The 26,663-nt window shown below is 50.1% G+C and overlaps 2 protein-coding genes across 9 annotated transcripts in view; one reads left to right on the forward strand and one right to left on the reverse strand.

Annotated features, from left to right (window-relative positions):
* LOC113903626 (UPF0061 protein azo1574-like) overlaps positions 1–6,661 on the reverse strand; it is a 33,050-nt gene extending 26,389 nt beyond the window's left edge. For 3 of the 5 annotated variants that reach the window (XR_003514212.1, XM_027560076.1, XM_027560078.1), the window contains exons 1-3: positions 6,026–6,661; positions 1,970–2,088; positions 1,203–1,331 (exon numbers count right to left, since the gene is read on the reverse strand). Coding sequence is in view for 4 of the 5 variants with exons in the window: in XM_027560076.1 (XP_027415877.1) it covers positions 1,203–1,331; positions 1,970–2,088; positions 6,026–6,332 (555 nt within the window). In the remaining variant the exon portion in view is untranslated. Of the gene's footprint in view, positions 1–1,202; positions 1,332–1,969; positions 2,089–3,960; positions 4,254–6,025 lie in introns of those variants that run through there. The other 2 variants (XM_027560075.1, XM_027560079.1) reach the window with 2 other exon arrangements.
* Positions 6,634–26,663, forward strand: part of PDSS1 (decaprenyl diphosphate synthase subunit 1) — a 46,628-nt gene continuing 26,598 nt past the window's right edge. For all 4 annotated transcript variants that reach the window (XM_027560096.1, XM_027560094.1, XM_027560095.1 and 1 more), the window contains exons 1-4: positions 6,634–6,830; positions 13,158–13,222; positions 14,317–14,437; positions 17,300–17,430. In XM_027560096.1, coding sequence (XP_027415897.1) covers positions 6,672–6,830; positions 13,158–13,222; positions 14,317–14,437; positions 17,300–17,430 — 476 coding nt within the window. In that variant the 5' untranslated portion in view covers positions 6,634–6,671. The remainder of the gene's footprint in view (positions 6,831–13,157; positions 13,223–14,316; positions 14,438–17,299; positions 17,431–26,663) is intronic.

Raw genomic sequence — 26,663 nt, forward strand, 5'->3', positions numbered from 1 at the left:
TCCAGACTTTTGCATTAAGATTTGTTTGTGGTTGTTCAGCTCCCAGCTATGCCACTTACTAGCTGTGGAAATTTGTTTGGGTTACTTAATCTCAGTGAGACTGACTTTTCACTTACATAAAATGGGAAAACCCTTGCCAGATTGTTGTAAGAATGAATATTAATATATGAAAAATGTCTTGCACTATGTCCAACGCACCCAAGTGCTCAAAAAATGGTAATTATTATTATTGCTAATGGTTACTTGCTAAGTTAAAGATCACTCTATTTTCTTAAATTAATCAAACTCACAAGAAAGTCACAGCAATTTCAACAATTGGTTCTGTGTCCTCCTTTTTTTTTTTTTAAATCAGTCAGATTGCACACCTTGAACTTGCTTCAACATCTTGCTTTACTTCTAGAAGACAACATTAGATATAAAGCAACATCTTTGCTTTATTTCCAATTGCTTTTGCATGTACAACATCCCCAATTAATCCCGATTTAATTTCTACCAGTTTCTATTAAAAGCAGTTCTAAAACTTTGCTTTACAGCGATTCTGGCAAAATTGTATTCTATTTGTCCTTCTGAGGCTTTTATACTGATGCATCATGCAACCTGACTTCACTTAAATCTCTTGCCAAGAGCTCCACAGAATGAGTTTTTTTGCAGTAATTCACACAGCTATTATATTGTGCTGCCTCAGTTTCCTCAGTTTTATCAGAGAAACTTAGGAAATCACATCAGCTAATAGATTAAACATTTCATGACACATTGCTCTAGAAACATCTTGGTGAAGTTTCAACATACTAATATTAGATAAATTAATGCAAGGAGAAGGAAATGGCAACCCAGTCCAGTATTCTTGCTGGGAGAATCCCATGGACAGAGAAGCCTGATGGGCTATAGTTCATGGGCTTGCAGAGAGTCGGATACGACTGAAGTGACTTAGCATGCACACATTTCTATAATGGGATAGCATTTCCACCAGCTGCTTATATTTGCATAAGGAAGTGATACTGGTACTATTTTTTGTAATTAATTAATTTGGCTGTGCCAGGTCTTAGGCCCTTGGGATATTCAATGTGTTGTGGCTGCGGAATCTTTTAGTTGTGGTGTGTGGGATCTAGTTCCCTAAGAAGGCTTCGATCCCAGGCCCCCTGCCTTGGGAGTGCTGAGTCTTAGCCACTGCACCACCAGGAGAGTCCTGGTACTATTCTTACCTGGTGGCCGCCATATCTGTGAGCCAATGGAATGGATCCAAATACTATCTTTCCACCACTTACAAGCTGGATAAAATCATCTGTTTCTGAGACAGATAAATCAAGGTCCAAAATATCTTCTAGCACTTCCTGAGGCAGGGAAAAAAAAAAAAAAAAAAAAACTTCTTGCAAACTTAAGTAATCCTTTAATAGTTTTTGACAAAATAAACTTTATGGAAGAAGGAAAATTAAAAGAATAAACTTCTTACAAAATTAGACTAATATCTTCCCAGAAGAGATGTACCATACTTTTTAGGATTATTTATGCTACTTGGGAAAATTAGTTCTATTAGATAGTTCTAAAATTTTTGTGGATTTCTTATTATGCATGGTAAAATAATATTCTTCCTAGCACATATTTTTTCAAGGAAGTAGAAAAAAGTAAATGTCCTTTTTTTTAAATTTCAAATTCATTTATATCTTGAGAGAACAATTTAGAATTTGTTATTAGAGCCCCTTTCTAAGAATTTAATTCATTTACCTCTTTTTTTTTTTTTTTCCCACAAAAGTGTGTTTTCCTTGTAAGATAATTTTAAAATGAAACTAAGTACCAGTCCCAGGAATAAGTATTCAAAAGTGATTTCTAAGAATGACATTTTCCAAGTTATAAAGTTTAAACACAAATCATTTATCAATAGACTAACAAGTTAACTCCAAAAACTGTTACTAATTTTTAGACAAAATTATAGTGAGTTAAGTATTTGTGTTGTGAAAAAGTAAAGCCTAACCTTTGAAACTGCTACAAGACGTACTCTTGATTGGAAAGGAGTGGGGAAGGCAATTGAAAAAACACAGTTTTTCACTTTACGCACATAATTTTCTTTAACAGGATCAGTTGGCAACACAGCTGACAAAAAAAAAAAAAAAAAGACCTTCTTAATGTTCTCATTTGTTGCATATACAGCATTAATAATCCTTAGAAAGGCTACAGTTCTTCAAGAAAATCGACTTGAACTACTATTTTGTTCACACTTTGCTATTTAAAGCTATCCCATTATTTTCAACCATTTTCTGATTCCAGTCTCAGTGAGAAACTTCAAAACATTTGATACATGCCTGTTCACAATGCTAGAAATTTAACAATTGCCTCTAAAGAGTTATGTTTCATAAGGTCCATACACTAAACTTGGAGAAGGCAATGGCACCCAACTCCAGTACTCTTGCCTGGAAAATCCCATGGATGGAGGAGCCTGGTAGGCTGCAGTCCATGGGGTCACTAAGAGTTGGATATGACTGAGCGACTCCACTTTCACTTTTCACTTTTATGCACTGGAGAAGGAAATGGCAACCCACTCCAGTGTTCTTGCCTGGAGAATCCCAGGGATGGGGGAGCCTGGTGGGCTGCTGTCTATGGGGTCGCACAGAGTCGGACACGACTGAAGTGACTTAGCAGCAGCATACATTAAACTACATATTTTAAAAGCTGTAGAGGAAAAGGGAGAGCTTTGAACATGCTTACTTTTAAGTATAATTCTTAAAACCTTAATGTTCTCCTAATCTAAACCAATTAAAACAAAAATATAAAAGAGACTAGGTGTATTACTAAGATATAAGAAACACAAAAATCTATGTTTCTGGATAAAGATATCATCAAGTTACCACTGTCACCAAATTATTTACCAAACATAATGGAAATCCAATCAAAATCCTAGTAGAATTTCTTTTTTGAAGAAACAAAGTGTAAATATAGGAAAATAAAGACTTTTTTTTAAACTAAGAGAGATAGGAGCTTCCTTATCATTTTCAAACTTATAAAAATATTGCTATCCCCAAAATAGATGCAAAAATCAATGGGACACCAAAAGCACAGTAAAAGTAATGTAAGAGTTCCCTGTATAATGAAAATGATTCTTTTGAATCTGTGGAGAAAGGTGGCATCAGGTTGATTTGCTAAACTGTTTGGAATAACTCCTATTATTCCACCCAAGCCTAGGTGAACTAAGTATCAGTTATAATAGAAACAAGAGAATTCTTATATCTCCTCCATGGGAGTGAAAAACAGGCAAATGTGGGTCAGATTTAGGTCTTCATAGTTTTCCCTAAGTACATGGGGAATAAGGCAGCATCATGGGAAATTATCCACCAACAAAACCTCTGATTACTAGATGATCCAATAGCTTGTTTTCTTCTCTCTAGGAGAGCCACTGTGTGGAAACAGACTAAATTATATAATAAAGGCATTTTCTTTTACGGTGCTATACAATTTCAGTAGAGCATGGCAAGTATATGATGTTTAACTGATATTTGTGATTTTGTAGATGGACTCATACTTTGGCAAGGTAGTTCATCAGCTAATACCTGTGATCACTGACCATGGAACAAAAAAAGACTTTCACAGGCAGTCAGTCCTCACCCTTATTACATTCAGCCAACTCATCAGTCCGAGTCCAAGACCCCAGCAAAAATTCCAAATATATGTTAACGCTTTATCTTAATGTTTTGGAGAAACTGGTAATAGAAGTTAGGGTATCGTTTCAATTCTTCAGAATTCAGTGGGGCCTCAGAATATGCAATGTACAAAAATGGCTAACCTTTCAGTGCAATCATGTTTGAAACGCTTCTCTCAGTAAATGTTCTTATCACAGTTATATTGATAATTTTATCAGTTATTGAATAACCTCAAAATAAGGTACTTCTATGCAGTACTATGAAACAATATATGGTTAACACATATATAGTATATGTATAATCCTTCCTTGGCTGTAAAGCCTAGTCCTACCTAGTGTTATCAACAGTATCTTCATGATGGAAATGTTGCCAATTCTGCAATATCAAGATAACTTTGAAAACGTTTTTAGCAATCCATTTATTCCATTTTTATCAGTATTGCTAGTTGTTTCTTTTAAGGGTAGTGAAAAAGACTACACAAAAGGAGCCTGTTCTTTGGCAGTTAATTGCTTGGCATAGACTGTGTGTTAACTTCCTAGACTCATGCTTGACTTCAGTTCAGTTCAATTCAGTCGCTCAGTTTGTCCGACTCTCTGTGACCCCATGAATCGCAGCACGCCAGGCCTCCCTGTCCATCACCAGATGCCATGATCTTCATTTTCTGAATGTTGAGCTTTAAGCCAACTTTTTCACTCTCCTCTTTCATTTTCATCAAGAGGCTTTTTAGTTCCTCTTCACTTTCTGCTGTAAGGGTGGTGTCATCTGCATATCTGAGGTTATTGGTATTTCTCCCAACAATTTTGATTCCAGCTTGTGCTTCTTCCAGCCCAGCATTTCTCATGATGTACTCTGCATAGAAAGTAAATAAACAGGGTGACAATATACAGCCTTGACGTACTCCTTTTCCTATTTGGAACCAGTCTGTTGTTCCATGTCCAGTTCTAACTGTTGCTTCCTGACCTGCATATAGGTTTCTCAAGAGCCAGGTCAGGTGGTCTGGTATTCCCATCTCTTTCTGCTTGACTTAGTTGGGTCAAAAGAACTACTTTGTATACTCTGGGTGTCCAGTTGGTGGGTTATTGTTCATCAGAAGTTTAGTTATAATGTTGGTGCTGCTGCTGCTGCTAACTCACTTCAGTCGTGTCCGACTCTTTGCGACCCCATAGACGGCGGCCCACCAGGCTACCCCGTCCCTGGGATTCTCCAGGCAAGAACACTGGAGTGGGTTGCCATTTCCTTCTCCAGTGCATGAAAGGGAAAAGTGAAAGAGGCCTTGACTAATTTCAGCTGCTTTCCCTACTGAGCCTCGCCATTACTACACCTTTGTAACAGCCAGGTTGTTGTTTTAATCTGGCAAACAATGTCTCAATGAAAACAGCTTAACAGAATCATGCAGAATCCTGTTCTACCAACTATGTGAGCTTGGGCAAGACACTTAATTCCTCTCTGTCTCCCTATCTAGAAAAAAAGGGCTATTTTTTGTCCCTATTTGATGTCACAGGATTGTTACAAGTTCAAGGGTTTACTGCAACTCTATTTTGGCAAATTCTACCTGTTGGTTATTTCTTAATATGTAAACCTAGGTCAAGATAAGCCACCAGGTACATAGTAACAACCTTAATCTAAAGCACCTGACACATCTCTTACATAATTTTCAAGATTGGAGTGGGAGAACACCTGGATTAAATGGACATTAAAAAATTTTTTTTATTCTTTTATTCAGTTGAAGAAACACTTTGAAGATAAATCTAAAAATACTGTGCTCAGCTATTTGGGTACTTATGTTTTTTTAAGTGCAAAATGCATGGGTAAGAAGAATAAGAAAAAAATATCAGAGAATCACAGTTGTCTGCTTGCTGGTCTACTTCCTCATAGGAGAGTTATTTTTTGTTTCTTTTTGAGGAGGACAGAGCAAGTTTCCATTTCTGTATCCCTGATGCTTACACTGTCTGATCAGCTTTGTGCATTTATGTGCTTGTGTTGAATGATTAATTGTATCACAACTTCTGTTATAAAGGCTCAGACGGTAAAGAATCTGCCTATGCGGGAGACCTGGGTTCGATCCCTGGGTGGGGAAGATCCTCAGGAGACGAGAATGGCTACCCACTCCAGTATTCTTGCCTGGAGAATTCCATGGACAGAAGAACCTGGAGGTCTACAGTCCAAAGACGCCCTGTTGGTACCATGACAAGAATAGATGTGGATATAGGATTAAGGAAAGGACTTTCTAACCCTTCTCGGTATTAGTCTTGTCCACTCTCCAGTATCCCCTGGGCTGTTTACAAGTAGCTTCAACATTATCAAATAGGAAATAACTCCACACAGCTCAGTACACCCACGCGCGGGGCTCACACATCCAGATGTGAGCAAGACCGCCAAACTAGACCACGATATACCTATGAGGTTTTCAGAGGAGAGAGTCCAGAAGTCGAGAGACGAGACTAATCTAGCTCCTCTTTCACAATAGCCCTGCTCGGGGTTTGACCTGTTTCTGGAAAGGTGCAAAAGGTTGGCATTTCCCTGAAGGCTAGGTCGCCATAAGGAGCCGACAACGGCGTGGCAGGTGACGCCCAAGAGAAGCAGCGGCGGAAACTGGAGCCTCCAAATTAGGCAGCAAAACGGGAACTTGATCCTCTGCGTCCAATTTTCGCCTAAAAACGGAGAAGGAAAGTTAAGGACTGTTCGTCGGGCGCCCCGCAGCATTTCCAGGTGACAGCTGGTTTCCGCCAGGGGTAGATTGTGGCGGTGACTGCCGGAGGCACGAGCTGGATCGGGAGAGGCCGCTTCCCGGGAGGAAGATCCCGCTGGCTTCTCCCGGCCCAGCGGCCGGCGGAGGTACGAAGGGTCCAGCCGTCGCAAGGTAACCTTTGTGGCCGTCCCTCCAGCTCTCCAGCTAGAAGGTCCTCCATCAGGAGAGGGAAAAGGCGGGGCGTGCGACGCCAAGCTCTTCCGGTTCCGGACTTCCGGCTCCGGGTCCCGGGAGGCGGGGCCGCCGGGCCAGAGGCGGAGCCGCCCCCCTGCCGCGACTTTCAGACTCGGACCATGGCCTCGTGCTGGTGGCCGTGGCGGTGGCGGCGCGGCTGCTCTTGGAGGCCGGCGGCGCGGAGCCCCGGGCCCAACTCCGCCGGCCGCGCGGCACTGTATGCGCCGCGGGCTGCCGCCGTCGCCGCCGCTGCCACTGTCGCCGTCGCCCGCGCGCAGGTGAGGCTGGGGAGCGCACGCCGCGGCCGGACTCAGAGGTCACGGCGCCAATGACAGCGGGGCCGCGGAATGAATGGGGAGCAAGCTGCACGCGCGACGGGCGGGGACCGTGGGGCCGCGCTGGGATGCCACCCTGGGCTGGCGGAGCTCCGAGGATGGGACCGAGCCGAGGGTTGGGCGCCTGGCGGCCGCCTGAATTAACACTGCCCCACGCTGGTCTGTAGAGCGATGTCCTGGGACCGGGGAGCATCTTGGGTGTCAGGAAGGGACGACGAGGAGCCGGATCCTGGGCAGCGCAGGTGTAGCCCAGTTTTCTCCTGGAGTCTGTGTAACGCGTGGAGAGCGCCTGCAGGTGTTTCCTTTCGAGTTAACAGTCAAGGCTTCGGGGGCAACCGAACTTAATTGGGATTTCAGGGCAAAAGGTGCTCTGAGCGCTCAGACATGCGGAGGGCCGGGGTAGCCTAGGAATAGGTCTCGTGGAGAACGCAGGGATGATGCTCAGAGTGAACCGGAGATCGGTTGTGCGGTAGTTGCTTCGGAGGGAGGGCACAACTAACTGGACGGGCTGGAAGAAGAGGCCCAAGGATGCCGCAGAAGTGGAGAAACCTTGATGTTTAAGTCTGACTTCTTGAAGTAGAGTCAGAATCTGAGTACTAAACTTTGGTGTTCTCTCCTGCTGCCTTTGGACTCCATCTCTTTCTCCCTTTGTGGTCAGTTTAGCTCCTGTGTATTGACAAGTTTCTGTGGCTCTGTGAATCCTTTTCTGCACTCTAGTGATTAACTTGCTGTAGGCTAAGCTCATATTGGATAGTACAACCACGCAAGATCGATGGGCTCGCTGTCTTTTGGAGACGTCTCCCGTCACATAGCTATTGTTATGTGTTTGCCTCTCATATGCAAAACTCATTTTTTTTTAAAAAGTTTATTTGAATTTAGGGCTTTCTTCTCAGATTTGGTACACTTCCGTGTACCCATCAAATACCATTTCCCAGTATGAAATATGTAGCATTTCTAAGTGTCTGCTTTTGGATACATATGGGTACATAAATCACAACTTACTCAGAACAGACACTTGAAGAGAGAAAGGCAGTTGGGCTGGTCTACAGAAGAGACAGTAAAGAGAGAATATGGGGAATAGAGAGACTGTGGGATCCGTGTAGGTGCTGTCCTAGCCAGGCTTCAGATATTCCTAGTACTGCAAATGAGGATGTGATTTGCAGAGAGGGATGCACCCACCACTGATGACATTGATTCTTCCTTGCCGCTCCTGTTTTTAAAAAAACCCATGCCTGTTAAGCAATTAACTTAGGTACATAAAGGGTGCCTGGAGAGAATTGTTGGAGGAGCTTTGCTGATAATCCCAGTACCGTATCTCTCTCTCTTTTATTAATTTTATTTATTTATTGGCTGTGTTGGGTCTTGCTGCGTGGGCTTTTCTCTAACTGCAGCGAGCAGGGCCACTCTCCAGTTGCAGTGCACTGGCTTCTCTAGTTGCGGAGCGCGGGCTCTAGGGCGTGAAGGTGTCAGTAATTGTGCCACGTGGGCTCGGTAGTTGGTCTCCCAGGCTGTAGAGCACAGGCTCAATAATTGTAGCACACAGGCTTTGTTGCTCCCCAGCATGTGGGATCTTTTGGGACCAGGGATCGAACTCGTGTCTCCTGCATTGGCAGGCAAATTCTTTAACTCTCAGCCAGCAGGGAAACCCAATCCCGTATATTTCTGATTTCTGTGTCAGTGGTATTTTTCACTGTAAATTAATACGGGAGCCTTCTGGTGTCTGCCTTAGGAGAGAGTGTGTTTTGGCTAGTTCAAGTCTCATAGGGCCTCATGGTCCTTGGGGACAAAGAGCAGCAACAGTAAAGCCACGCCCGGCTCTCCCAGCAAAGCTCCACTCTTACTGATGTTTGTACGTTCTCTCGACCTCTTCACTGAGAGTGTTCATGTATCTTGTGATAGTACAGAAACCAGGCTGTGTCCGATTGTGCCAAATCACTAGTCGGTATGTCTTGATTCTTACTCAGCATTTTCTCTCTCTCTCTTTTTTTAAAGTAGCTTCGTGGGAGGCAAGTTGAGCTTCAGGGGAGAGTATGAGATGGAAGATAGAAAATCAGATTTGGGAGATGGTTGATGTTCGCACTAGTCGTGGCCCCTAGGTGGCCCTGGTTCCACAACACCCTTTGAATACAGCTCTTCTGTGTATCTCTAACCTCACTTCAAAAAACCTCACCCCAAGATACTTCTAAAGCAGAAGATAGCTTGGCTGAATACATCCTGTAAATCTTCACAGCCGAGAGCTTTACCTGTAATCGCTCAATTAGTCCCAGCGTCTTTGGCATACATTTTATCAGAAAGCTGTCTCAAGATAACTACTAGGAAATGTTGGGATTTGAGCCAAGACCCACCCTCTAACCTTTAAACAAGCTACACGTTGCCCAGTAATTAAGAGCCGTCTATGCTAGCTGTGTAATTTTAACTCTTCACTGCACTTAGAGCTTAGATTTCAAATTGAATAAGTATTATAATAAATACTAAATTCATGTGAATTATTTATGTGTGAAGGCTGAAGAAGTAGGTTAAGTGTCACGTTAGGTTGAATTCAAAGGAGGATTGTCAGTTTTTTTCTTAGGACATTGTAATGCCTGGGACGTCATTAATGGATATGTAATGCCATGGAGAAGATACAACTCTGGGCCACCTTCTTCGGCCACTACCTGCCAGGCAAAGTCAGCATTTATTGTCATTTTATTTATTTTTTTTTAAATAGTGGGCCATTTAAAAAATTATTTATTTGACTGCCTTGGGTCTTAGTTGCAACACATGGGATCCTTCCTTGCAGCATAGGAAGGATGCCTTGCTTCAAGGCATGTTGGATCCTGGTTCCCTGATGAGGGATTGAACCCATGTACCCTGCATTGCAAGGTGGATTCTCCCCTACTTGTCCACCAAGGAAGTCCCTATTGTCATTTTAATACATCTAAAGCAGTATGTGTTCACTAGAGAAAATTCAGAAAATATGAATTAAAAACAAAAAGCAGAAAAACTCCCATGATCTGATTTATTTCAAAACAACCATTTTTAATACCCCCCTTATGTGATTCCAAACCCGGGATTTTATTTGTATAGTTATACAAATTTTTAGTGGAATCACATAGTGCGCACTCTTCTGTAGGTGCTTTTCTCTATCGATGTGTTGTAAACATATCTGTATGATCAGTTTTTCAGACTTTTCTGAATTTCAAGTTCCCTGGCTGTATAACACGTAGTTGTCAGAGTCAAGCCCACACTGTAGAACTTTATTGTAAAGTCTTGGTTGTAAGACCAATACAGTGGATTCGTTTTCTTTTTGCTAGTGCTAAATCTGTCCTTGGTCAAAATGTTTTCTTTAAATATCCTATAATGGCCTTCCTACATCAGATTAGTAGTTTTTGAAATGCCTGTGTCCCTGAATTCTTCAAGTTTGCCTGCTGTATCTCTGGGTCACCAGGGCCTGTCACATTTCCTGACCCATGATAGTGCACAGCAATTGTCACCACAACCTCTGAGTCTTCTAGAGGCCATCTTCTGTTGTTCTTGATCTCTGATTAAGTTAATATTATCAAAGTGTGCTGCTGAGCTTGTTTGTTAATACTACTTTTGAAGAAGTACCATTTCCAAGTATATTCAGGAACAGTGGCTTGACACAGGCGGTGTTTGTGTAACTAAATTTCTTAACACTGAAATCCTCTTTCACTGTCTGGGCAGGTGCTTTGGGGATCTTGATTATTGTCTTAAACCAATTTAAGATTTTAAGAGTGTAAGCCACACTAATCCTTACTACTCTCTGTCCAGTGTTAGTTAAATGGAAGGGACTTTCAGATCTGGAAAGATAGGTATAAATGTGGAGCAGTCTTTGGGGGAAGGCATAGATAATAGATGTTTTCTATTTCCTGCTTTTTTTCATATTTATATTTTCTGTAATGACAGATACTGCTTTTGTAATATGGAGGGGAAACTTTCTTACCATTTTCTCTGGTTTGCAGTCTCTAAATGGACAACTAAAAGATTAGTTCAGTCAGTTCAGTTCAGTCACTCAGTCGTGTCCGACTCTTTGCGACCCCATGAATTGCAGCATGCCAAGCCTCCCTGTCCATCACCAACTCCCGGAGTTCACTCAGACTCACGTCCTTCGAGTCAGTGATGCCATCCAGCCATCTCATCCTCTGTTCCCTTCTCCTCCTGCCCCCAAACCCTCCCAGCATCAGAGTCTTTTCCAATGAGTCAACTCTTTGCATGAGGTGGCCAAAGTACTGGAGTTTCAGCTTTAGCATCATTCCTTCCAAAGAAATCCCAGGGCTGATCTCCTTTAGAATGGACTGGTTGGATCTCCTTGCAGTCCAAGGGACTCTCAGGAGTCTTCTCCAACACCACAGTTCAAAAGCATCAATTCTTCGGCGCTCAGCTTTCTTCACAGTCCAACTCTCACATCCATACATGACCACAGGAAAAACCATAGCCTTGACTAGACAGACCTTTGTTGGCCAAGTAATGTCTCTGCTTTTGAATATGCTATCTAGGTTGGTCATAACTTCCAAGGAGTAAGAGTCTTTTAATTTCATGGCTGAAGTCACCATCTGCAGAGATTTTGGAGCCCCCCCAAAAAAAGTCTGACACTGTTTCCACTGTTTCCCCATCTATTTCCCATGAAGTGATGGGACCAGATGCCATGATCTTTGTTTTCTGAATGTTGAGCTTTAAGCCAACTTTTTCACTCTCTTCTTTCATTTTCATCAAGAGGCTTTTTAGTTCCTCTTCACTTTCTGCCATAAGGGTGGTGTCATCTGCATAAATGAGGTTATTGATATTTCTCCCAGCAATCTTGATTCCAGCTTGTGCTTCTTCCAGCCCAGCGTTTCTCATGATGTACTCTGCGTAGAAGTTAAATAAGCAGGGTGACAATATACAGCCTTGACGTACTCCTTTTCCTATTTGGAACCAGTCTGTTGTTCTATGTCCAGTTCTAACTGTTGCTTCCTGACCTGCATACAAATTTCTCAAGAGCCAGGTCAGGTGGTCTGGTATTCCCATCTCTTACAGAATTTTCCACAGTTTATTGTGATCCACACAGTTAAAGGCTTTGGCATAGTCAACAAAGCAGAAATAGGTGTTTTTCTGGAACCGTCTTGCTTTTTCGATGATCCAGTGGATGTTGGCAATTTGATCTCTGGTTCCTCTGCCTTTTCTAAAACCAGTTGAACATCTGGAAGTTCACGGTTCATGTATTGCTGAAGCCTGGCTTGGAGAATTTTGAGCATTACTTTACTAGCATGTGAGATGAGTGCAATTGTGCAGCAGTTTGAGCATTCTTTGGCATTGCCTTTCTTTGGGATTGGAATGAAAACGGACCTTTTCCAGTCCTGTGGCCACTGCTGAGTTTTCCAAATTTGCTGGCATATTGAGTGCAGCACTTTCACAGCATCATCTTTCAGGATTTGAAATAGCTCAACTGGAATTCCATCACCTCCACTAGCTTTGTTCGTAGTGATGCTTTCTAAGGCCCACTTGACTTCACATTCCAGGATATCTGGTTCTAGGTCAGTGATCACACCATCATGATTATCTGGGTCGTGAAGATCCTTTTGGTACAGTTCTTCTGTGTATTCTTGCCATCTCTTCTTAATATCTTCTGCTTCTGTTAGGTCCATACCATTTCTGTCCTTTATCGAGCCCATCTTTGCATGAAATATTCCCTTGGTATCTCTGATATTCTTGAAGAGATCTCTAGTCTTTCCCATTCTGTTGTTTTCCTCTGTTTCTTTACACTGATCGCTGAGGAAGGTTTTCTTATCTCTCCTTGCTATTCTTTGGAACTCTGCATTCAGATGTTTATATCTTTCCTTTTCTCCTTTGCTTTTCGCTTCTCTTCTTTTCACAGCTATTTGTAAGGCCTCCCCAGATAGTCATTTTGCTTTTTTGCATTTCTTTTCCATGGGGATGGTCTTGATCCCTGTCTCCTGTACAATGTCATGAACCTCAGTCCATAGTTCATCAGGCACTCTTTCAGATCTAGTCCCTTAAATCTATTTCTCATTTCCACTGTATAATCATAAGGGATTTGATTTAGGTCATACCTGAATGGTCTAGTGGTTTTCTCTACTCTCTTCAATTTAAGTCTGAATTTGGCAATAAGGAGTTCATGATCTGAGCCACAGTCAGCTCCCAGTCTTGTTTTTGCTGACTGTAAAAGATAAAAGATTACTATTTTTTATAAATTATGGGAATTCTTATGTAGTGTTATAAAAGTTTTTCATGAATATTCTTTTAGAAGTTTCTTAATATTTTATTTTATAGATGTCCTATTGTAATCTTATGAAGAGTTTAACATCTGCCTTTCGAAATATGTATGGTGTATCACGGTAAGTTTATTATCCATATTGCAGCTAAAATTATTAGTTATATATATTGCCGGTAAATGTCTATTCTAAATTGCGGTGGGCTATTCAATTCAGGAAATTGACTGTGCTATTTAAGTGCCATAATACCTGCTTTGTGTGATCTTGGTCTTCTTAAAAAAAAAAAAAACAGTCGTCCATTGGTGGGGGCGGGGGAGGGGACATTGGTTCTAGGGTACTCTCACCTCAGATACCAAAATTAGGGATGCTCAAGTCCTTTATATAAAATGGCATAATATTTGCATATAACCTACACACATCATCCCTTATACTTTGTCATTTTTAGATGATTATAATACCTAATATAAATGCTAGCCAAATAGTTGCCTAAGCATGGTAAATTCAAATTTTGCTTTTTGAAACTTTCTGGAATTAAATATACACACACACATATATATTTTCAAAATGAGGTGGTTTGAATCCAGAGATGTGGAACCCATAGACAGAGAGGCCCAACTGTATAATAAAATTTAAACTTGGACTTCTCTGGTAGCTCAGGGTAAAGAATCCGCCTGATTCGATCCCTGATTGGGGAAGATCCCATACGCCTCAGAGCAACTAAGCCATGCACCACAAGTTCTGAGCCCGCGCTCTAGAGCCCAGAAGCGGAAACCAGTGAGCCTTTGTGCTGCAGCTGCTGAGCCCGTGCACCCTAGAGCTCATGCTCTGCAGGTAGAGAGGCCACTGCACTGCCAACCTGATACATTGCACCTGGAGAAAAGCCCTCACAGCAACTGAAGACCCAGCATAGCCAAAAAAAAAAAAAAAATCTGACCTTTAAAAAAAATTTTAAAGTCAGAACACAGTGAACATGGTTTATATTTCTTTTCATTTTGTGGCTCCCTAGGTCCTGGTTATGAAAATTGGTGTAGTGTTGAGCAGGATCAGAATTTTATATGATCTTTGAAATTATAATGACCTTTTTGCATTCATGCTTAATTCCCAGCAAGTGTCTAGGCTTCAATTTGCCATCCTCCAGGTCTGTGTAATTCTTACTTTAAAATGAAGTAACTCGGTAAAACAGTGCCCAGTCTTCCATTGTGTGCATTTCTGCTTAGGTTCCATCACACGACGCCAGTAGCTTGCTGCTTCAGTGAAACACTGAGCGGTGAGAAGTACACCGACCCTTTTAAGATTGGCTGGAGAGACTTGAAAGGTCTCTATGAGGACATCAGGAAGGTAAGAGATTTTTGACGATACTGTGAAGTTAGGTTGATTTCTTTGAATTATGAAAAAACAGTGCAGGTTTTCCCATGTGTGCCATGCCATTGCAGACCTGATTCCCAAATGTCTGGTTTTAAATGTTTCTTGAGCCGTGAGTATGGGGCAGTGTGGAAGATGCGATACAAGTCACTGCCCGGAGGCGGGCGATGGCAGGAATGGGAAACTGAAAAAAGAGAAGGTTCCAGCCACAAGTGCATGTGCACAGAGTCCTCTGACTCTTCCCCCCAGATCGGCCCCCTGCACCCGGCCTGGTGCGGCTCTGAAGCCTCCAGTGCCTCCTGCCACTGTCCTTCTCTCCAGTTCTGAATATCAGTGCTGGGATGCCCCCTACAGGACTTTCTTCATCAGGCATTCTGTTGCCCAAATTTTCAGTGGCCCCCAGCCTCACGTGGATTCTCCTCTGCTGCCCAAGATGCTCATGTTCCCCTGGTCAGCTTCCTTCCCCTTTCAAGGTTCTGCATTTTCCCTCGCCAGCCCCCGCCCCACTCTGCTATCCGCATGGCACCAGCACTTCCTGTCCGAGGAGCCATGCAGAAGCTGTGGAGGAGGAGCTCCCTGAACGCCTGCCCCGGCCGTTGCAGTGCCTGCCTCCTCCAGCGTTGGCCCTGTGTCTGGTTAAGTCCCACGCCCTTTGCCTCTCCCCTGGGGCCCTAGGTTCTTCTCCCCCAATTCCCTGTTCTCCGTGAAGGTCTGCAGACTTGCCCTCTTGATTCTCCTCTGGATCCATTTCAGATGCTCCAGCTTCTTCCTGTTCATCATTTAAAGGACCATCCCCTCACCCTCTGTCCTCCCGGTTCCGCTCCAGTATTGCCAGCCTCTCTCTCTCTGTTCTGCCCCCTCATCACGGCTCCACCACCGCCCTTTGCCTTCCTATCAGCCTCTCACCTGAAACTGCCTTTGCCCCCTTCTACTAAATCCGACAGGCACTGCTGGCTTGAATCTTCCAGACCCTCTGAACATTGGACCCTGTTGCCCACAGCCCTTCCTTGAAGCCCAGCCCTTGGCTTCTGCACTGCCCTTGTGTTTCTCAGGCCATGCTTCAGTCGGCTTCCTGGGCCCCTCTCCGTCCCCTCCAGCTGTTCCTTGGGGTTGTTTGCTCCTCTTCTTGCTCTGTCTTCAGTTTCCCCGTTTCCGTGCTAAAGACTCCCACGTACTGGCTCTGGCCCAGACTGAATGTTCTCTCCTAAACTCTTGCCTGCTCCCTGGGCAGCTCTATGGAGTGTCCATCGCTGTTTCACACTGGCAGATCTGAAGCTCCGCTTTTTCCTACAAATTGTTTTTTCTCTTGTTTATCCTGTTGATGCAAAGTTATCACCCAGGACCTTGGGGAGGATCCTTGACTTGGCACTCTCCTTCTCCTCCATACCCTCCTCATCTCATCTCTCTCTCTCTCTCTCCTGAAAGTTGTTTTTATTTATTTTTGGTTGTGTGGGATCTTTGTTGCTGCACGAGAGTTTTTCTCTCGTTGCGGCAAGCAGAGGGGCTCCTCTCTAGCTGTAGTGCCCAGGCTACTCTTTGTGGTGATTTCTCTTGCAGAGCCCGGGTGCTAGGTGCACAGGATCCAGTAGCTGTGGTTTTCAGGCTTCGTTGCTCCGAGGCATGTGGGATCTTCCCGGACCAGGGATCAAACCGGTGTCCTTGCATTGGCAGGCAGGTTCTTATCCACTGGACCCTCAGGGAAGTCCCTCCTCGGAATCTGGCCTTCATTCTCCAGCCCTGGGTTTCTGTCACCCCACTGCCCCGGCTCTTGCCTCAGCCTGAGCCAGAGGTGCCTCCTGTGTGCTCCCGGGCAGCAGCTCTCAGCTCCAGGACAGGAGTCCTCACCCTGCCACACTACACTGCAGTCCTGTTTCCCTTCCCCTGCCTAGACTCTGAGCTCCGTGTAGACGAGAGGCTGTCCCATTTATCTCTGAAACCTCTGCGTTTATTATCATCCTTGGCACCGACGGGGGAGTGCCGGGCCTGCTGGATCGTGTGCGCTTGAGCCCTGTGAAGGGCTGCTGGGCCCGTCTGTTGCTCCTGGGACACAAGCTCTGATTCTTCCCAGCAAGTCCCTGAGAGAGACAGGACACACAAGTGCCCATCCCCAGGACAGCTCTCCCTCCTCTTCAGGAAGCAAAAATCCTCCTGAGCTTCTGTTCGCCAGGCATAGCTTGTCTCCTCCGTGAACTGCTCAAATTTCCTCGTCCACACTGATCTCTCCATTCTTTGACCCTTAATGCATTTAACATACGGCCATTGTTCAAGTTGCCACTGTATCACTCACTGAATATTTCATATTTTAAAAAATTTTGCTTCCCTAATGCCATCGTAAGCTCCTTGCAATCATGCATAGCGTGTGGTACACTTTCCCTGTGAACCTTTGGCTTGTGTGGCTGAGAAACACCTAAGCCAGACGCTGACGCTGCCCTTCTCTCTCCTCATCTCGTCTGCCACCCCCCCCCCACCTTCTGCTTCCCCTGCACCCTGCCTCTTTGTCCTCCTGCCTCCACCCTCCAGGCTGCAAGCAGCCCTGTTTCCCTCCCTCTCCAGCTGTCACCAGCCATCTGGCGATCCCCCTCCTCCGCGGTCGCACAGGGTCTCCGCCAGCGGGAGGCCCACCCAGCACTTAGGCCCCTGGCGGGGGTGGCCAGGCGCTGCCTGAGGCCCAGCCGCAGGAGCCAGCTTTGTGGCCACATGGTGTCGGCACCTCTTCCTACCAAGTGTTGGATTTCCCCGTTGAAATGAATGCACTAAAATCAAAGCTGTGTGAAAGAAATTCCACTGACGTTTTGTGTAGTTATGCCACCCTGTTGATGCAGAGAAACTTTGTTTCAGGAGCTCTTCATATCTACAGCAGAACTCAGGGAAATGTCTGAATACCATTTTGATGGAAAAGGAAAAGCCTTTCGACCAATTATTGTGGTGCTAATGGCCCGAGCCTGTAACATTCATCACAATAACGCCCGGTGAGTTACTTACGTTCTCTCCTCTGTTTTCTATTCGGCAAACCTTCCTTCCCAAGGTTACCGTTTACTTTCTTGGTACTTGTGTCTGCGAACTTACTTTGTGGTGAGTAATTTCCAGCTTTGTGTTCCCAAGGTCACCCTGGAGTCTAGTCTGGGCATCTTCCTTTTCCACGCTTTTTAATATCCACGGGAGAGCAACTTCAGCAGCAAATAAACATTTTAGAAAGAATTTTCAAAGCTACATTGAGTTTTCTCATGCAGAAGTAAAGAATGCCAGCACGTATGCCTACTTGTAACTGTCGTACACACGGGGCCATTATTCCGAAGGTTGATGCTTATGAAGTCATGAGTTAGGCCCAGATTCTGGCCACCACACCCCCTGCAGGCCCGGACTTCCTGTGGCCTTAAGAAACATGCCAAAGAAAATTTTTCTTAAGGCATTTTGACTTTTGGTCCTCAACTTCTGTGTTGCAAATATATGTAAAATTTTCAACTATTAAAACAACTGCCATGTTTTAACTTTAAAAGAAACGTTGAAACGACAGAGGACTTACCCATTGCCACTATTCTTAAAACTCTGCCATGTTACTGGAGTCTCTTCACTGTGTTTATTTTTACATCAGGCAGTCTACGGATGGACACTGCAGTGGACCATACTGTGCTGGCACGTCTTCCTGGTGTTGAATGTTTGCATTCTCCTCCCTTTTATCTGTAGATAGCTCAAGAAAAGATGTAGCCCTTAGGGAGGGCCTCGGGTTTGCCACACTGGGAAAGACCGAAGGCAGGAGAAGAGGGTGACGGACCATGAGTGGTTGGATGTTATCACGCAGACTTTGCCCAAGTTCAGTGGACGTGAACTTGGGCAAACTTTGGGAGATGGTGAGGGACAGGGAGGCCTGGCATGATGCAGTCCATAGCATCGCAAAGAGTCGAGCAAGACTTGGCACCTGAACAACAGCAGCAAAGCTTTGCCAGCACCAAATGTAAGGACGTTGTAAGAGTGGGCGTCAGGTGTCGCTTCCTGGCACATGCTCAGCTACTTGTGCCCTCTGTGTCAGCTCCAGGGCACGACGCTGTGCCTCCCGTTTGCCCTGAGACTTTCTAAGTGCTCACAGGAGAGTCTGGACAAACAGTGGGGTCTCTGGGGGTAGCTGTTTGCCCATCATCAGGACCACTTCACCTAGAAGGCAGAGCAGCAGAAATATTCCCTCTGAACCAAACTTGAAATACCTCTCATGAGGTCTGGAACTAGGTTCCTCAGCCTTGCCTCTGCTGACTTTGGGAGCCAGGTAGTCCCTTGCTATGGGGACTGTTCTGGGTCTTGTAGGGCTTTTGGCAGCTATTCCTGGCCTCCATCCAGTAGATGCCAGTGGTACCCCTTCCCCAGTCGATGACAACCAAAAAATGTCTCCAGACATTGCCAGGTGTCCCCTGAGGAGTAGAATTATCCCTGGCTGAGAACCTCTGGTGTAGAGATAGTGTTTATATCTTTAATTCCTCAGATTTAACACCTGGTACAGCTCATCACCCTCAGAGATGACATGGGAAGGAAAATATTCTGCGTTGCTTGCTTTAAATCCTGTCAGCTGTTATCCCCATTGTCAGAGCCTTCAGTTGATGTCATTGAAACTATAGAAATTGTTGGTTTGCAGGAATAAATAGGAGACTATGATACAGAAAAGGCATTGCTGGTTTAAAAAGTAAGTTCCATTCTGCCCTCCCTGGGGATGTCCTGGCTCCAGCTTCATTCTTCTCGTGGTGGGAGCAAGGCTGACTGAAGACTGAGCACAGAGCTGTGTCCAGCATTGAGACGTGCCTCATGACTGGTGTGCATTCTTGGCACAGTAGCCTAGCACGATTACCCTCTGAGCCCCAACTTCTTGGGAATACTCACTGCCTAAGGGCCCTTGTGGATCAGGCACTTGGTGGCCCGGGTGTCTTCCCTCTTACAGGAGCGGGTTGGGAGCGGGGGGAGAGCTTCAGGCACTTGGTGGCCCGGGTGTCTTCCCTCTTACAGGAGCGGGTTGGGAGCAGGGGGAGAGCTTCAGGCACTTGGTGGCCCGGGTGTCTTCCCTCTTACAGGAGCGGGTTGGGAGCGGGGGGAGAGCTTCAGGCACTTGGTGGCCCGGGTGTCTTCCCTCTTACAGGAGCGGGTTGGGAGCGGGGGGAGAGCTTCAGGCACTTGGTGGCCCGGGTGTCTTCCCTCTTACAGGAGCGGGTTGGGAGCGGGGGGAGAGCTTCAGGCACTTGGTGGCCCGGGTGTCTTCCCTCTTACAGGAGCGGGTTGGGAGCGGGGGGAGAGCTTCAGGCACTTGGTGGCCCGGGTGTCTTCCCTCTTACAGGAGCGGGTTGGGAGCGGGGGGAGAGCTTCAGGCACTTGGTGGCCCGGGTGTCTTCCCTCTTACAGGAGCGGGTTGGGAGCGGGGGGAGAGCTTCAGGCACTTGGTGGCCCGGGTGTCTTCCCTCTTACAGGAGCGGGTTGGGAGCGGGGGGAGAGCTTCAGGCACTTGGTGGCCCGGGTGTCTTCCCTCTTACAGGAGCGGGTTGGGAGCGGGGGGAGAGCTTCAGGCACTTGGTGGCCCGGGTGTCTTCCCTCTTACAGGAGCGGGTTGGGAGCGGGGGGAGAGCTTCAGGCACTTGGTGGCCCGGGTGTCTTCCCTCTTACAGGAGCGGGTTGGGAGCGGGGGGAGAGCTTCAGGCACTTGGTGGCCCGGGTGTCTTCCCTCTTACAGGAGCGGGTTGGGAGCGGGGGGAGAGCTTCAGGCACTTGGTGGCCCGGGTGTCTTCCCTCTTACAGGAGCGGGTTGGGAGCGGGGGGAGAGCTTCAGGCACTTGGTGGCCCGGGTGTCTTCCCTCTTACAGGAGCGGGTTGGGAGCCGGGGGAGAGCTTCAGGCACTTGGTGGCCCGGGTGTCTTCCCTCTTACAGGAGCGGGTTGGGAGCGGGGGGAGAGCTTCAGGCACTTGGTGGCCCGGGTGTCTTCCCTCTTACAGGAGCGGGTTGGGAGCGGGGGGAGAGCTTCAGGCACTTGGTGGCCCGGGTGTCTTCCCTCTTACAGGAGCGGGTTGGGAGCGGGGGGAGAGCTTCAGGCACTTGGTGGCCCGGGTGTCTTCCCTCTTACAGGAGCGGGTTGGGAGCGGGGGGAGAGCTTCAGGCACTTGGTGGCCCGGGTGTCTTCCCTCTTACAGGAGCGGGTTGGGAGCGGGGGGAGAGCTTCAGGCACTTGGTGGCCCGGGTGTCTTCCCTCTTACAGGAGCGGGTTGGGAGCGGGGGGAGAGCTTCAGGCACTTGGTGGCCCGGGTGTCTTCCCTCTTACAGGAGCGGGTTGGGAGCGGGGGGAGAGCTTCAGGCACTTGGTGGCCCGGGTGTCTTCCCTCTTACAGGAGCGGGTTGGGAGCGGGGGGAGAGCTTCAGGCACTTGGTGGCCCGGGTGTCTTCCCTCTTACAGGAGCGGGTTGGGAGCGGGGGGAGAGCTTCAGGCACTTGGTGGCCCGGGTGTCTTCCCTCTTACAGGAGCGGGTTGGGAGCGGGGGGAGAGCTTCAGGCACTTGGTGGCCCGGGTGTCTTCCCTCTTACAGGAGCGGGTTGGGAGCGGGGGGAGAGCTTCAGGCACTTGGTGGCCCGGGTGCCTTCCCTCTTACAGGAGCGGGTTGGGAGCGGGGGGAGAGCTTCAGGCACTTGGTGGCCCGGGTGTCTTCCCTCTTACAGGAGCGGGTTGGGAGCGGGGGGAGAGCTTCAGGCACTTGGTGGCCCGGGTGTCTTCCCTCTTACAGGAGCGGGTTGGGAGCGGGGGGAGAGCTTCAGGCACTTGGTGGCCCGGGTGTCTTCCCTCTTACAGGAGCGGGTTGGGAGCGGGGGGAGAGCTTCAGGCACTTGGTGGCCCGGGTGTCTTCCCTCTTACAGGAGCGGGTTGGGAGCGGGGGGAGAGCTTCAGGCACTTGGTGGCCCGGGTGCCTTCCCTCTTACAGGAGCGGGTTGGGAGCGGGGGGAGAGCTTCAGGCACTTGGTGGCCCGGGTGTCTTCCCTCTTACAGGAGCGGGTTGGGAGCGGGGGGAGAGCTTCAGGCACTTGGTGGCCCGGGTGTCTTCCCTCTTACAGGAGCGGGTTGGGAGCGGGGGGAGAGCTTCAGGCACTTGGTGGCCCGGGTGTCTTCCCTCTTACAGGAGCGGGTTGGGAGCGGGGGGAGAGCTTCAGGCACTTGGTGGCCCGGGTGTCTTCCCTCTTACAGGAGCGGGTTGGGAGCGGGGGGAGAGCTTCAGGCACTTGGTGGCCCGGGTGTCTTCCCTCTTACAGGAGCGGGTTGGGAGCGGGGGGAGAGCTTCAGGCACTTGGTGGCCCGGGTGTCTTCCCTCTTACAGGAGCGGGTTGGGAGCGGGGGGAGAGCTTCAGGCACTTGGTGGCCCGGGTGTCTTCCCTCTTACAGGAGCGGGTTGGGAGCGGGGGGAGAGCTTCAGGCACTTGGTGGCCCGGGTGCCTTCCCTCTTACAGGAGCGGGTTGGGAGCGGGGGGTAGAGCTTCAGGCACTTGGTGGCCCGGGTGCCTTCCCTCTTACAGGAGCGGGTTGGGAGCGGGGGGAGAGCTTCAGGCACTTGGTGGCCCGGGTGCCTTCCCTCTTACAGGAGCGGGTTGGGAGCGGGGGGAGAGCTTCAGGCACTTGGTGGCCCGGGTGCCTTCCCTCTTACAGGAGCGGGTTGGGAGCGGGGGGAGAGCTTCAGGCACTTGGTGGCCCGGGTGCCTTCCCTCTTACAGGAGCGGGTTGGGAGCGGGGGGAGAGCTTCAGGCACTTGGTGGCCCGGGTGCCTTCCCTCTTACAGGAGCGGGTTGGGAGCGGGGGGAGAGCTTCAGGCACTTGGTGGCCCGGGTGCCTTCCCTCTTACAGGAGCGGGTTGGGAGCGGGGGGAGAGCTTCAGGCACTTGGTGGCCCGGGTGCCTTCCCTCTTACAGGAGCGGGTTGGGAGCGGGGGGAGAGCTTCAGGCACTTGGTGGCCCGGGTGCCTTCCCTCTTACAGGAGCGGGTTGGGAGCGGGGGGAGAGCTTCAGGCACTTGGTGGCCCGGGTGCCTTCCCTCTTACAGGAGCGGGTTGGGAGCGGGGGGAGAGCTTCAGGCACTTGGTGGCCCGGGTGCCTTCCCTCTTACAGGAGCGGGTTGGGAGCGGGGGGAGAGCTTCAGGCACTTGGTGGCCCGGGTGCCTTCCCTCTTACAGGAGCGGGTTGGGAGCGGGGGGAGAGCTTCAGGCACTTGGTGGCCCGGGTGCCTTCCCTCTTACAGGAGCGGGTTGGGAGCGGGGGGAGAGCTTCAGGCACTTGGTGGCCCGGGTGCCTTCCCTCTTACAGGAGCGGGTTGGGAGCGGGGGGAGAGCTTCAGGCACTTGGTGGCCCGGGTGCCTTCCCTCTTACAGGAGCGGGTTGGGAGCGGGGGGAGAGCTTCAGGCACTTGGTGGCCCGGGTGCCTTCCCTCTTACAGGAGCGGGTTGGGAGCGGGGGGAGAGCTTCAGGCACTTGGTGGCCCGGGTGCCTTCCCTCTTACAGGAGCGGGTTGGGAGCGGGGGGAGAGCTTCAGGCACTTGGTGGCCCGGGTGCCTTCCCTCTTACAGGAGCGGGTTGGGAGCGGGGGGAGAGCTTCAGGCACTTGGTGGCCCGGGTGCCTTCCCTCTTACAGGAGCGGGTTGGGAGCGGGGGGAGAGCTTCAGGCACTTGGTGGCCCGGGTGCCTTCCCTCTTACAGGAGCGGGTTGGGAGCGGGGGGAGAGCTTCAGGCACTTGGTGGCCCGGGTGCCTTCCCTCTTACAGGAGCGGGTTGGGAGCGGGGGGAGAGCTTCAGGCACTTGGTGGCCCGGGTGCCTTCCCTCTTACAGGAGCGGGTTGGGAGCGGGGGGAGAGCTTCAGGCACTTGGTGGCCCGGGTGCCTTCCCTCTTACAGGAGCGGGTTGGGAGCGGGGGGAGAGCTTCAGGCACTTGGTGGCCCGGGTGCCTTCCCTCTTACAGGAGCGGGTTGGGAGCGGGGGGAGAGCTTCAGGCACTTGGTGGCCCGGGTGCCTTCCCTCTTACAGGAGCGGGTTGGGAGCGGGGGGAGAGCTTCAGGCACTTGGTGGCCCGGGTGCCTTCCCTCTTACAGGAGCGGGTTGGGAGCGGGGGGAGAGCTTCAGGCACTTGGTGGCCCGGGTGCCTTCCCTCTTACAGAGCGGGTTGGGAGCGGGGGGAGAGCTTCAGGCACTTGGTGGCCCGGGTGCCTTCCCTCTTACAGAGCGGGTTGGGAGCGGGGGGAGAGCTTCAGGCACTTGGTGGCCCGGGTGCCTTCCCTCTTACAGGAGCGGGTTGGGAGCGGGGGGAGAGCTTCAGGCACTTGGTGGCCCGGGTGCCTTCCCTCTTACAGGAGCGGGTTGGGAGCGGGGGGAGAGCTTCAGGCACTTGGTGGCCCGGGTGCCTTCCCTCTTACAGGAGCGGGTTGGGAGCGGGGGGAGAGCTTCAGGCACTTGGTGGCCCGGGTGCCTTCCCTCTTACAGGAGCGGGTTGGGAGCGGGGGGAGAGCTTCAGGCACTTGGTGGCCCGGGTGCCTTCCCTCTTACAGGAGCGGGTTGGGAGCGGGGGGCGAGCTTCAGGCACTTGGTGGCCCGGGTGCCTTCCCTCTTACAGGAGCGGGTTGGGAGCGGGGGGAGAGCTTCAGGCACTTGGTGGCCCGGGTGCCTTCCCTCTTACAGGAGCGGGTTGGGAGCGGGGGGAGAGCTTCAGGCACTTGGTGGCCCGGGTGCCTTCCCTCTTACAGGAGCGGGTTGGGAGCCGGGGGAGAGCTTCAGGCACTTGGTGGCCCGGGTGCCTTCCCTCTTACAGGAGCGGGTTGGGAGCGGGGGGAGAGCTTCAGGCACTTGGTGGCCCGGGTGCCTTCCCTCTTACAGGAGCGGGTTGGGAGCGGGGGGAGAGCTTCAGGCACTTGGTGGCCCGGGTGCCTTCCCTCTTACAGGAGCGGGTTGGGAGCGGGGGGAGAGCTTCAGGCACTTGGTGGCCCGGGTGCCTTCCCTCTTACAGGAGCGGGTTGGGAGCGGGGGGAGAGCTTCAGGCACTTGGTGGCCCGGGTGCCTTCCCTCTTACAGGAGCGGGTTGGGAGCGGGGGGAGAGCTTCAGGCACTTGGTGGCCCGGGTGCCTTCCCTCTTACAGGAGCGGGTTGGGAGCGGGGGGAGAGCTTCAGGCACTTGGTGGCCCGGGTGCCTTCCCTCTTACAGGAGCGGGTTGGGAGCGGGAGGAGAGCTTCAGGCACTTGGTGGCCCGGGTGCCTTCCCTCTTACAGGAGCGGGTTGGGAGCGGGGGGAGAGCTTCAGGCACTTGGTGGCCCGGGTGCCTTCCCTCTTACAGGAGCGGGTTGGGAGCGGGGGGAGAGCTTCAGGCACTTGGTGGCCCGGGTGCCTTCCCTCTTACAGAGCGGGTTGGGAGCGGGGGGAGAGCTTCAGGCACTTGGTGGCCCGGGTGCCTTCCCTCTTACAGAGCGGGTTGGGAGCGGGGGGAGAGCTTCAGGCACTTGGTGGCCCGGGTGCCTTCCCTCTTACAGGAGCGGGTTGGGAGCGGGGGGAGAGCTTCAGGCACTTGGTGGCCCGGGTGCCTTCCCTCTTACAGGAGCGGGTTGGGAGCGGGGGGAGAGCTTCAGGCACTTGGTGGCCCGGGTGCCTTCCCTCTTACAGGAGCGGGTTGGGAGCGGGGGGAGAGCTTCAGGCACTTGGTGGCCCGGGTGCCTTCCCTCTTACAGGAGCGGGTTGGGAGCGGGGGGAGAGCTTCAGGCACTTGGTGGCCCGGGTGCCTTCCCTCTTACAGGAGCGGGTTGGGAGCGGGGGGAGAGCTTCAGGCACTTGGTGGCCCGGGTGCCTTCCCTCTTACAGGAGCGGGTTGGGAGCGGGGGGAGAGCTTCAGGCACTTGGTGGCCCGGGTGCCTTCCCTCTTACAGGAGCGGGTTGGGAGCGGGGGGAGAGCTTCAGGCACTTAATGGACCGGGTGCCTTCCCTCTTACAGGAGCGGGTTGGGAGCGGGGGGGAGAGCTTCAGGCACTTAATGGACCGGGTGCCTTCCCTCTTACAGGAGCGGGTTGTGGGCGGGGGGAGAGCTTCAGGCACTTGGTGGCCCGGGTGCCTTCCCTCTTACAGGAGCGGGTTGGGAGCGGGGGGAGAGCTTCAGGCACTTGGTGGCCCGGGTGCCTTCCCTCTTACAGGAGCGGGTTGGGAGCGGGGGGAGAGCTTCAGGCACTTGGTGGCCCGGGTGCCTTCCCTCTTACAGGAGCGGGTTGGGAGCGGGGGGAGAGCTTCAGGCACTTGGTGGCCCGGGTGTCTTCCCTCTTACAGGAGCGGGTTGGGAGCGGGGGGGAGAGCTTCAGGCACTTGGTGGCCCGGGTGTCTTCCCTCTTACAGGAGCGGGTTGGGAGCGGGGGGAGAGCTTCAGGCACTTGGTGGCCCGGGTGTCTTCCCTCTTACAGGAGCGGGTTGGGAGCGGGGGGAGAGCTTCAGGCACTTGGTGGCCCGGGTGTCTTCCCTCTTACAGGAGCGGGTTGGGAGCGGGGGGAGAGCTTCAGGCACTTGGTGGCCCGGGTGTCTTCCCTCTTACAGGAGCGGGTTGGGAGCGGGGGGAGAGCTTCAGGCACTTGGTGGCCCGGGTGTCTTCCCTCTTACAGGAGCGGTTTGGGAGCAGGGGGAGAGCTTCTGGAGAGCAGGGGCCGTCTGTGCTTTTCCTGTAAGAGGTTTATGAGAACAGTGTGAGCGAAGGTGACTGACGATCCCAGGAGGGCCCCACGGGCCTATTTGCAGCAGAGGCCCCAGAACCTGTTCCCCTCTTCAACTACCTCCTCGTCAGTGTCGTCAGGATTGCTTCATCATTTGACAGTCGAAGTTGAGTGTCAGACATTTTCCTCCTGCTTCTGTGTATTAAATAAGTTAAGGGTAATCCTGGAGGGGACTTTAGAAAACAGAACAGAAACCGTAAGAAATAGGGGGAAAACTACCTTCTGTTGCTTTATTTTTTTTCCTTCATTAAGCTTTTTCACTTGTCCATTATATGTTCCCTACTAGATTATTGGGAATTCTTAACCTGAGGTCTGTGGAAGTTGTTGGGGAATCTGTGAGCCCCTTGGAATCGTATGCAAAATTGTTCATACCTTTTCATTTTTCTAGGGAATGGTATCAGTTCAGCTCAGTTGCTCAGTTGTGTCCGACTCTTTGTGACCTCATGGACTGCAGCATGCCAGGCCTCCGTGTCCATCAC

The sequence above is a fragment of the Bos indicus x Bos taurus genome, chromosome 13 (genome assembly GCF_003369695.1).
Source record: "Bos indicus x Bos taurus breed Angus x Brahman F1 hybrid chromosome 13, Bos_hybrid_MaternalHap_v2.0, whole genome shotgun sequence".
Classification (NCBI taxonomy): domain Eukaryota; kingdom Metazoa; phylum Chordata; class Mammalia; order Artiodactyla; family Bovidae; genus Bos; species Bos indicus x Bos taurus.